Raw genomic sequence first — 12266 nt, 5'->3', positions numbered from 1 at the left:
TCCACTGGACCCTACTTCCAGGGAGAATCTCAGAATGAGCAAGACATCTAGCCCCCTATAAGGCTCTCTTTCCATTACAGATGTGTCTTACCGAACCAGAGCCTCACATTCTGGGTGCAGCATCTTGTACCCATCTGGTGCAGCTCAGATCTATAGTCAGGCACAGTCCTTGGCAAATTGGACAAACTGATGTGTGTATAAATGTATGAAGTCACACAGTAGCGTGTGTGCACGATTTTATATATCTGATAGCTAGGGCCAGGTCAACCCCCACTGGGGCCTGGGTATAATTAAATTTGCAAGGCCCCTACATGGTGAGTGATATCATGTAATGTGGAAAATGTTATCCTTGGGCAGTGGTGGGGGGTGGAGGAGAGAGAGATAGAGAGAGAGAGAGAGAGAGAGAGAGAGAGAGATCTCTCCCCCCACCAGAATCCCCAGGACTTCCTCTAACACTTTCTGGACTGATTCTACCACTGTCAGGGAGATATACCTAAACCCTGATGACTTCCAATCTCATCTTGCAGTGCATCCAGTCCCCTGGCATTATTCTCCTCCCCCTCCCCAGGCTGAGCAGCGGTGTGGAGTGAATAACTATCCAGGGATCTCTGAGTAGAACCGACCAAGTCTGGTTGGCAGAGAAGTTAAAGGAGAAGGTAGCCACCTCCTTGCTAGCTCTTCAGCTGAAGGTGGAGATCCAGTAAGCCAGGTCTTGGACCCTTCTGGCCAAGATGTGGCCAGAAGTGCTGTCTGCCAATTAGGCAGACATGCTGATGCCAAGGTTCCTGGGAATGGGAGGTTGGATTCTAGAGATGGGATGTGGCTCTATAAACATTTCCCTTGCCTATTCAGCAGTCTTAATCCCACAAGTGTTGGCGTAAACCACAATGTTAGATTTGGCTTACATAGATTTAGACCAAAAATGAAAATTTCACTTGACAAAGTCTTCTCAAATATACCTTTGCTCCCTAAAGACCCAGCTGTTACGTTGGCTGGTGCTGTCCCACATGTGTTTTCGAAGAACTCTCCAACTCTCTTAAATGGTAATAGAGGGGTGCTCCTTTGCCAAACCACCTTCTCCCTCTCTTTCTGCTCCACCCAAATCATTAGTACTCTGTTTTCCTATGTGCTCATCAAAAGATATTAACTTTCCCTCCCCTGTGTACGTTCAGGGCTGATCGTCTTTCCCATTCTTACCTCATCCCAGTCCCTCTTCCCTTCCATCTCCCTCTCCCTGGCTAACCAAATTCTTTTTGCTCCTCAGAAGACAAATTATTCTGATTATTCCAACTGGCTTCGTTCCACGGCTCTCCTCTCCCACAGGTTTTGATTTCTCAATAAGGATCATCTTCTCCCATTTTCCAGAGAATGGGTCTTTTTTTACGCAGGTTGTCCAGCGTCATTTCCTTTTCCTCTCTCAGGCTCTACTGTGGGAGAAAGCTATTTTTAGCTGTGAGATTTTAAAACCCCCTTGGCTCTTTTCTTGCTCCCTTTCACACTCTCCCCAGAGAGGATGGGGAGAGGAGGGTTTCTCCCTTCCCCATTTGTCTTTATGGAGCTTTAACTGCCACCTATTCTTCATCTCTGTTGCAGTCTCCAGGCCTCAGAGCTCCCCGGATGACCTGAAGACACTGACCTGGAATGTAAATGGATTGAACGAGAGCTTCCGGGACCTGCAGCTGAAGATGCTGCAGCTTCCGTTCCATGGGGACACGATGGAGCACATCTGGAAGCTGCAGGATCTGCTGCAGAACCACTCGGACTCCCTGCTGCTGCTGACCGGCTCCCTGCAGCGTCTGGAGAACGCGCTGTGGAGCCTGCAGACTCAGGCAGGCCAGACCGAGCAGGCCGTCTCCCTCCTGCGCGATAGCACCAGCCAGCTGAACGATGCCACCCAGCTGGAGCTCTACCGGCTGCAGGTGGAGAGCAATGGCAGCCAGCTGCTGCTGCGGCACCATGTGGGGCTGTTGGCTGGGCTGTCCAGCCGGGTGGGTGCTCTGGGAGACCAGCTGGCTAATGTGAATGGGGCCCTTGTGGGCCTGAACCGGACCCTGTCCTATGACGTGGGCATCCACCGCACTCGCCTCCAGGACCTGCAGATGTTAGTCAGTAATGCCAGTGAGGATGCCCGGCGCATGCGGCTGGTGCACATTAGCATGGAGCAGCAGCTGAAGTTCGAGCTGGCCGTGCTCAATAATGTGACGGAGGAGCTGCGGCTCAAAGACTGGGAGCACTCCGTAGCCCTGAGGAACATTACTCTCATGAGAGGTACGGCTTGGCTGCCCACTAACCCCTGCCCATCCTGCCTCCCCATCTCTGTCCCTGGGGCCACGGGCTTACCTAAAACAGATACCTGGCCCTCCATCTGTCTGCTTTTCTCTCTCTCTCTCTCTCTTTCTCTCTCTCTCTCTCTCTCTCTTTCCAAAAAAACAGAGGCTACAGCCTTTTCCCATCAGCTCCACCCACCCTATTCCCTCACTGCACTCCACCTCACCCCACCCCAGACCTTGAAACAATTAAAATCCATTTCTTCCTCAAAAACCTTTCCTAAGTGGAATTGAAATGAGGATTTTCACCCCACCACTTTTCTGATTCACCCTCCCCAGCACATGATCCATCAACTCGTGCTTCTAGATAATATAACTATCTGCTTATTTTATTCTCAGGCTTGGCTCCATGTATTTTCCCTCTTTTTTGGATGTGGTAGGCTTCTTTATGGAATTTGTACTTCCTTGTGTATGTCCATATCAATGTTACCTGGAAGAGATTGTAATCTGCCAGAAGGCTGGGGCCTTGTCCGTTTCCAATCAATCAATCATATTTATTGAGCACTTACTGTGTGCAGAGCACTGTACTAAGTGCTTGGGAAGTACAAGTTGGTAACATAGAGAGACAGTCCCTACCCAACAGTGGGCTCACAGTCTAGAAGAGTGTGATTTCCAGTGATTTGTACGGCCCCGTGGTCTTTGGGTGCTTCAGCAATACTTTGGTGATGATAACTGATCATTCCAGGTGGGATACGGCCCCGTTTTATCCCCAGACCCAAGCCGCACCAGACTCTGGAGATAGTGGTGGTGTGACGGAACCATGCCTCATTGCTCGGGGGGCAGGGGAGGTGGGGAGCAGTAAGCAGTAGTGGAAGCCCCTCATCCACACACCCTGCACCCGCCCCCACCCACCGTGTTCCAAGAGTTTTCCAGATTGCCCTGCCTCCTGGACTCCAGAGCCTTCTCTTTCTTTGGCCTCTAGGCTCCTTCCCCTGCTCCAGACCCCCTCTGAAGCCCATTTTCTTAGCTCCCTCCAGCCCCACCATGGACTTTCCCAGCCCCGCCTATGCACATCTTGTCTTCTCCTGCCACTGTCTGGCCCCAGTCCCTGTACAGCTCTCACCTGCAGCTGGGTTTGGCCACTCTCAGCTCATAGAAACTTTCAAAGCACTCACTTGAGCAAAGAGTTGGGGGCAGTACCCAGGTTCTAGTGGTTCAAGTCTAGTGCTGAAGCAGCGTGGCTTAGTGGAAAGAACCCGGGCTTGGGAGTCAGAGGACACGGGTTCTAATACCGGCTCCGCCACTTGTCTGCTTTGTGACCTTGGGCAAACCACTTAACCACTCTGTACCTCAGTTACCTCATCTGTAAAGTGGGGATTAAGACTGTGAGCCCCAAGTGGGACAACCTGATTGCCTTGTATCTACTCCAGCACTTAGAACAGTGTTTGGCACATAGTACGCCCTTAACAAATACCATCATTATTATTCAAGTTGGAGATCTGCCAGCCTGTCTCCCTGCCTCCCTGCGCTGGCTACACAGGGAAGGAGGTTTGGTCTGGACCTCTGACTCCAAGAAGTTCCCAAGACCTGTGCATCTTTGTCTCTCCTCCCCACCTAACCAGGGAAGCCAACTATCTCAGGAGAGTGTGGGCATGTTGCAGTACTGCCTGGGATCTCTGGGCCGTATTGTACTCTCCCAAGCGCTTAGAACAATGCTCTGCACATAGTAAACTTTGAGTAAATACCACCGATTGATTGACTAGAAGCTCTTAGAACCCTACAAAGCCAGGAAACAGCATAGCCCAATGCAAAGAGCACAGGCCTGGGAATAAGAAGACATAGGTTTTAATCCCAGCTCTGCCAATTGCTCTGCCAGTTGTTTGCTGCGTGACCTTGGACAAATCATTTCATTTCTCTGGTCCTCATTTCCTTAACTGTAAAATGGGGATTAAATATCTGTCCTCCCTACTACTTAGACGGTAAGCCCCATGTGGGCATCCAACCTAATTAATGTGTACCTACCCCAGAGCTTAGAACAGTGTTTGACATATAGTAAGGGCTTAACAAATACCATAAAAAATGAGGGTTGCCTAGTCAGTGCTCCTGGGTGACCCTGGTTGACCCAGGAGGCTCAGCTCTAGGCTCAGTCAGTAAGGTAATGTGGGTAGCAGCACAGCCTGGAAGTTGTGGAGGTTCTCTCTCTCTCTTCCCAGGCCTCTCAGTATTCACCTGAATGCTCAGAGGAGGAGTTCAACCCTGCTGGATCCCTTCCTCCTCCACTCAACTCTGAAGTGAAAGCAGGGTCCCTCAGTTAGCTGTGCCTGAGTTCACCAATGGAGAGCACTCTCCATCACTCAGCAGCTGGAGACTCATGTGCATTCTGGAAGGGGTTGTTTTATTCATGGTGAATCCTCGGTCCTGGGTTCAGCCCACTCCCTGGCCCATTGGCTGCATTGATCACATGTTTTTGGCACTCCCCTCTTCTGATCCCAGCTCGGTCTTATCCTCCCTGTTAGCCCCTCTTGCTCTCATTCACAGTCCGCTGATGAATGATGTTCTTTCTTTCTCACCCTGTTGTCCCGTGCGAGGCCAAGGCAGTGCCCCTACCAAGCCCTCAGTCATGTGATCACAGTTCTCCTCAGAAGATGCTTCCAGCTGCAGTTTCTCAGAAACAGAGAGAACGTTTGAAACTGAGGCTGGGCTGGGGCGGTGGAAGGAGGTGAAGCTGGACGGGGCTCAGGCTTTCTCAGGCCATGGGAAAGACACAGGAGGGGTGACAGAGTCTTCATGGCCTAGGAATTTCAAAGCTCCGACCAGCACTTCCAAAAGCAACTTTTGTTCTGCCCAAATTTTCTTGCTGGCCCCGATTCCAGTGAGCTTTTCAGCTCAGGGAGGATCACTGGTGGGTTGGTGGCTTGGAAGAATTGTCCTGACTGGTGGGGCACAGGAAACTCTGTGAGTTTCCCACTGTGGAGATGCAACTCAATCCGTTGGATAGATCCCCTGGGGCCTGAAGTTAGGAGATTTGGGCTCTTTCTCAGCTCTGCCTCTGTCTTGTCTGTGACCCTGGGCAAGGCATTCAGAACATGCTGAGCTGCAGGGTCTCTGCCAGTTAACTGGGGATACTAAGGAGCCACAGTTCCCAGATAATCTCCAACCCTGGAGATAGTAATAATGATGCTAATTATTAAGCACTTACTATAGCACAATGCTAAATCCTGGGGTAGATCTAAGATAATCAGCTCAGGCATAGTCATTCATTCCTTCATTATATTTATTGAGCGCTTACTGTGTGCAAAGCACTTTACTAAGCACTTGGGAGAGTACACTACAACAACGAAGAGACACATTCCCTGCCCACAACGAGCTCAGTCTAGAGGGGGAGAAAAGAAGTGCACATCCTTTTCGGTGTTCACAGTCTTGGAGGAAGGCAGAGCAAGTATCTTATCCCCTTTTTATAGATGAGGAAACTGAGGCCTAAAGAGCTTAAGTGACTTGCCCAAATTTACACATCAGACAAGTAGCTGAGATGGGATTTAAACTCAGGTCTCCTTACTCCAGTCCAGTGCTTTTTCCACTTAGCCACTCTGCTTCCCACAAAACTAATTTAAGAATAGACATATTTGTCCTTGGTGGCTTAATTATTTCCCGCTGTTTAGAAGCAGAGGACGGGACCTCAAGATCCCTTCCAGATCTATGCGTTCTCTAACTCTCACTCCTCTTTTACTAGCCAGAATGCTTTCAAGGTAAATTGGATAATACTTGTAATGGGAAGCAGTGTGGCCTGGTAGAAAGAGCCAGGCCTAGGAGTCAGAGGACCTGGGTTCTAATTCCAGATCTGTCAATTGCTTGCCGTGTGACCTTGGGCAAGTCGCTTAACTTCTCTGTGCCTAGGTATCCTCAACTGTAAAATGGGGATTCAGTGCCTGTTCTCCCTCCTACTTAGACTGTGAGTCCCACGAGGGACAGGGGCTGTATCCAACCTGATTAACTGTATCATTGTATCTACCCCAGTGATAAGAACAGTAGTCACTTTAACAAATACCAACCCCTCTCCCAAAAAAACACAGAAAACTGCTTGGGCTCTGTAAAGAAGATTCATTTCATTTATTATCCTTCTTTCTCCTACATGGGGGCCAATGAAATGATTGGACATCAGTCAGGTCTACCAGAGATCAAGGCCCGTGTTGGCTTTCTGAATGAATTAATCAGTGACTACTGCTCCTGGCAGCAACAGTGCTTGGCACATAGTAAGCGCTTGACAAATGTCACCATTATTATTATTACTTGGATAGCTATCCTCTCTGAGAGAAATGGAGCTGGTCACACCCCCACTTCTTTCTTCTCTCCATTCATTCATTCATGCAATCATATTTATTGAGCGCTTTCTGTGTGCAGAGCACTGGACTAAGCGCTCAGGAAGTCCAAGTCGGCAACATCTAGAGATGGTCCCTACCCAACAACAGGCTCACAGTCTAGAAGGGGGAGACAGCCAATGAAACAGAACATGTAGACAGGTGTCAAAGCCGTCAGAATAAATAGAATTATAGCTCTGTGCACATCAGAGCATAGAGACTGAGCATAGAGACTCCCAGACTGAGCCCCCTCCTCCCCCCTCCTCCCCATCCCCCTGCCTTACCTCCTTCCCCTCCCCACAGCACCTGTATATATGTATATATGTTTGTATATATTCATTACTCTATTTTACTTGTTCATATTTATTCTATTTATTTTATTTGGTTTATGTGTTTTGTTTTGTTGTCTGTCTCCCCCTTCTAGACTGTGAGCCCACTGTTGGGTAGGGACCATCTCTATATGTTGCTAACTTGGACTTCCCAAGCGCTTAGTACAGTGCTGTGCACACAGTAAGTGCTCAATAAATGCGACTGAATGAATGAATGAATGAATGAACAGCAACTAGCATATCTGGAACCTCCTCAGAGTATACAGCACTGAACTAGAGGCTACCAGAATTATACAAAGTATGGACAAGTCAGGTCCCTCCGTAAAGGAGTTTACAATGGAGCAGGAGACAAGATGAATGAACACATATTAACAGTAATATATGTACATACTAGCCTTAGTACAGTGGTAAACAGATCTCAATAAATACTATTAACTGATTCATGGAGAGACAGTGGAAGAGTGTGGATTTGCAAGTCAGGTGACCTGGGTTCTAATCCTGGCTCTTCCACTTGCCTGCTGTGTAGCCTGAGACAAGTTGTTTAATTTCTCTGTGCCCGTTTCCTCAACTGTAGAAAAAACAGGGATTAGATACTTGTTTTCCCTCTCCCTCAGACTGTGAGCCCCAGGGGGAACAGGGACTGTGCCTGATCTTGTTGGATAGATCTACCCCAACCCTTGGCACATACTAAGAGCTTAACAAATTCCACTATTATTATTATTGCTTATAAGAATATACCCATTTTTATGGTATTTGTTAAGCACTTATCATGTGCCAGGAGTATTCTAAGCACTAGTGTAGATACAAGCTAATCAGGCTGGACGCAGTCCCACAAGGGGCTCACAGTCTTAATCCCCCTCTTATGGATGAGGTAACTGAGGCACAGAAAAGTGAACGACTTATCCAAGGTCACCCATTGACGTTTAATAGGTGATCAAGAAGGCGGTTCAAAGAGCAGGTGAGGGGAGTGAGCCAACCATGTCCTAGAGAACTGGATCTTAATGGGGGCTGGTGGGTCCCATGGTTGTTGGGAAGGAGTATGGAGCTGAAGTGTCCAGGGTTGGTAGGCAGAATCTTAGGAGCCCAATTTTGGAAGTGTGACCCTGGTGAGGAGAGGATATGAGAAGATATGGGAATCGTAGAGGCTGAGGAGGGTGGTGGAGGAGGCCTCAAGCACGGGAGGGTTGTCAGCACAGGGTCAGGTCTAGGGGTGAGGTCAGGGCAAGGTGAAGCCCTGCCAGAGCTTGGCGAGAGAGAGGAGGGAGAGTAAGCAGGAGCTACCATGTTCAGGCAGGCTAGGCCTGCGGGGCGGGCAGATAGGCAAGTAGAGGCAGGAAGAATTGGAAATTAGAATAAATCCTTAAATCTCAAGCCAGAGGGCGTAATCTCTTTATTAGGTCTACCTTTCTTTTTGAAAACATTAAAAAATGTCTACATTGTTAACAAGAAGATTTCTTACCTAGGACACTGCCATATTGGGAACATCTCTTTTTCTCTTTCAAAAAACCCGAGAAATACGTTTCAAATCTGATTCCAGAAGACGTAATGGAACGTCAGAAGAGATGAATTCACTCTACGGGCTTATAAATTCTTGGGCCACAATTTTGAAGAGAGTCAAATACCAGAATGAAATATTGGTGTGAAAAACGCAGACGTACTCTCCATGGGGAACAGAGTGATAGCTTAAAGAGTTGGCTTCGAGACAACAACTTGGGTGTTTCACAGAATCAATCATCTAAGTCTACATCTGCGGAAAGCATTGAAACTTTGAGCATAATGTGTTTCTGCAAAGAGAATTCTGGATTAGATTTGAGATGTAAGATTTGGACACTAAACAGTCACTCTGCAAATTGGACTATACTATGCCTCAGATTCTATAATCTCAGATCAATTTATACCACATTCAAAGTGTCTGCAGACAAGTTGCAAGGGAGATATTACAGACCCTGAGAATGACATCAGAAATAATTGAAATATTTCAATGAGCGTTAAAGGCATTTTAGAAAAATTTTGAGAGGGCCTGTGTATTTTCTGGACAGGAAACATTTATTGCCAAGGACATTAGTGTCTTAGGAGTGAACCTCATGTGAAGAATATATGCAGTTTGAGAAAGATTTGAATGGGGAAAATATAAGCGACCAATTTGTGACATGAATGAAAAATCCCGAATCAATATCTAACAATGTCTAACTCTTGAAAGTGGTTTCAAACACATTTCCATCTGGGTGCAGCTTTTGCCTGTCCTGAGCACAGAAAATTTAGTCCCATAAATTCTACTATGCCTGATTAGCTCTGAGAAACTTTTGGGACCTAATAAACCGGCAAAGGTTGGTGGGAATCAAAGTGGAAATTCGGGACCTCTAAGGCTGGCTCAGAGATTTTGCTAAGGAAAGGGACAGAATGAACAAAGGAACAGCAAAGGCTGGAGGCCTGTGCCATACTAAATAACCACAAACATAAATCTATGTGTAATATACTTGTAACCGTCCAATGTTAAAGTATGATAAACTTTATAGCAGTGCTAAAGACAGTGTTCATATGACTTAAACTACTTTTTCTATTGTTTTCTTCCCCAAGAGAAGCCTTTCTTCATTAAAGAATATCAAAACCAGGCTGAAGCATAGCTTGATGGACAAATGCTTACAAGTCTAATGCTTATCGGCGTAAATCATGATACTTTTAAATGCCTGAACTGGGATGAAATCATTGAAGGAGTCACTGCAGGAAGCAAAACCCTGGGGAAGCTGTTAGCAGTTTGGCATTTCTGATTCAGAGAAGGGTGTGGATTCCACTTACCAAAGATAAGGAGAAAGGAGGGGACAGTGGTTCCCCAGTCTGATCCAGTCCAGTAGAGCAGGTGCCGAGAAGTGGAAAAGATGTGGCCTGGGTGTCAGGAGACCTGGGCCTTAATCCTGGCTCTACCACTGGCCTGCTGTGTGACCCTAGGCAAATCACTTAACGTTTCTTTGCCTCAGTTCCTCATCTGTAATAATGGCGATAAAATACTCTCCCTTAACCTCAGCCCTGTATGGGTAAGGGACTGTGTCCGATCTGCTTATCTTGTATCTACCCCAGTGTTTAGTACAGTGCTTGGCATATAGTAAGTACTTAACGAATATTACTATTATTATTACTAATAACTACAGTCTTTGCCTGGGCAGAGCCATACTGTGCCTCCTGGGAAGCCAGCCAGCTTGTAGGACAGCAGAAAATCTCACTGTCCTTTCGCGTCAGGGCACGTGATCACTAAGTAGGGTTCAGAAAAGATAATAATAATAATAATTGTGCTATTTGTTATATGTGCCAGGCACTGTACTAAGCATCGGGGTGGATACAAGTAAATTGGGTCCCTATCCCTGGTGGGGCTCACAGTCTCAATCCCCATTTTACAGATGAGGTAACTGAGACACAAAAAAGCGAAGTCACTTGCCCAAGGTCACACAGCAGAAAAGTGGCAGAGCCAGGACTAGAACCCATGACCTTCTGACTCTCAGGCCTGTGCTGTATTCACTATGCCATGCCACTTCTCAGGGACCACCCAATCTGATGAACTTCCCTGGAATTCCTCCAATGTGAGAGAGTGTAGGCCAGAATCAAGCAGAGGGAAACCCCCCAGCACCCCAAGAGACCAAACTTTCATAAGAGAAGTTATCCTTACATTCTGCTTACTGCTTCCAGGTACTCCCCTCTTCTAGACTGTGAGCCCACTGTTGGGTAGGGACCGTCTCTATATGTTGCCAACTTGTACTTCCCAAGCACTTAGTACAGTGCTCTACACACAGTAAGTGCTCAATAAATACGATTGATTGATTAGCGGGTAGCTGTCTTGTTGCTGTCGAAGGCAGGTCTGAGTGTGCCTGGGGGGTGGAGGGAGGAGGGGGTGACCCTGCCCCTTGAGAGCCAGCTGCGGGGGCTTCTCTTTGGCTTTCAGATAGGATTGGTTAGATCCTGCTTGAGGAAGCCATTGTCTAACTCGTGTGCTCTGTGTTTTTATTTCAGGACCCCCCGGACCGAAAGGCGATCAGGGGCATGAGGGGATGGAAGGCGAGCCTGGTGTCCCTGGGTTGCCTGGCCTAACAGGTGATGGTTGGGCACCAGGGAGATTTTAAGCGGTGGTGGGAGGAAAGAGAGGGGCTAAAATTTAATTGGTTCCTCCTTGACTATTGCATCAGCTTCCTTGCTGACCTCCCTATCTCCTCTCTCTCCCTTCTCCAGACCATACTTCACTCTGCTTCCCAGGCAGGGAATGGGTCACTTCTTTGTTGAGTACTTTCTGAGCTCTTAGTACAGTGCATTGCATCCAAAGGGTGCTCAACAATCACTTTACTACTACTACTACTACTACTACTACTACTATTATGGGCTTTGGAGTCAGAGGTCATGGGTTCAAATCCCGGCTCCGCCAATTGTCAGCTGTGTGACTTTGGGCAAGTCACTGAACTTCTCTATGCCTCAGTTACCTCATTTGTAAAATGGGGATGAAGACTGTGAGCCCCCCGTGGGACAACCTGATCACCTTGTAACCTCCCCAGTGCTTAGAACAGTGCTTTGCACATAGTAAGCACTTGATAAATGCCATTATTATTATTATTACTATTAATACTGCTATTACTACTTCTACTACTGCTATTACCATTGCTACTCTTAGCATTACTAATGCAACTACTACTAATGGCGTAAGCTTATTATACTGTAACCGGATCTATTCAAGCCTTTGCATTGAGATGATGAGAGAGACCTTTGGCTTCACTTCAATTCTAGGCTTTGCCATTTTAATAAATGATGTTCCTCCAGCTCCCTGGGAGCCAGGGCTCTGGAAGCAATAAAAATTCCTTCTTCAAAGTTATTCCTATCTTCCTCCAAAGACCACCAGGAGAATGAAAAATCCCCTCTCACAGCGGCAGCAGCTCCTAGCCGATGGCTCCCGCCTTCATTACCCATCAGGATAGGATCAGTAGCAAACAGAGAGTGTTTATAGTGGATGATATTCTAGAGGCCTCAGAGCCTCCCAAAGCAGTGAGGAGAAAGGCAGTGGATCCTTTCTGAACCAAAATCTCTTTTCCATCAAAAGGCACTGAGATGGTATTGTCTTTTACTCCTAATTCAACACTAGCAACATCTTCCCCACTCCCCGGTCCCAGAGGGATACCCAGACCCACATCAATTACTTGAAAGTGAACAAAGAGATTTCTTAAGTGATGTTTTCCCACTTCCACAGGTCTCACCTTTGTTCCACAGCATAAAAAACACTCTCATTTAACAATTTGAGTATATACAATGATTAAAAGGATTAATTTCACTAATAGTAATTTTAT

At 47.1% G+C, this 12266-nt stretch overlaps 1 protein-coding gene across 3 annotated transcripts in view; it reads left to right on the top strand.

The window, feature by feature from the left end:
• SCARA5 (scavenger receptor class A member 5) overlaps window positions 1-12266 on the top strand; it is a 74532-nt gene that overhangs the window by 32333 nt on the left and 29933 nt on the right. For all 3 annotated transcript variants that reach the window (XR_005452294.1, XM_038751377.1, XM_038751376.1), the window contains exons 5-6: window positions 1594-2268; window positions 10951-11031. Coding sequence is in view for 2 of the 3 variants with exons in the window: in XM_038751377.1 (XP_038607305.1) it covers window positions 1594-2268; window positions 10951-11031 (756 nt within the window). In the remaining variant the exon portion in view is untranslated. The remainder of the gene's footprint in view (window positions 1-1593; window positions 2269-10950; window positions 11032-12266) is intronic.

This window comes from Tachyglossus aculeatus, chromosome 9 (assembly GCF_015852505.1).
Source record: "Tachyglossus aculeatus isolate mTacAcu1 chromosome 9, mTacAcu1.pri, whole genome shotgun sequence".
NCBI classification, from domain to species: Eukaryota; Metazoa; Chordata; class Mammalia; order Monotremata; family Tachyglossidae; genus Tachyglossus; species Tachyglossus aculeatus.
The sequence above is the reverse complement of the archived record's forward strand: the minus strand, read 5'-3'. Positions and strand labels throughout refer to the sequence as shown.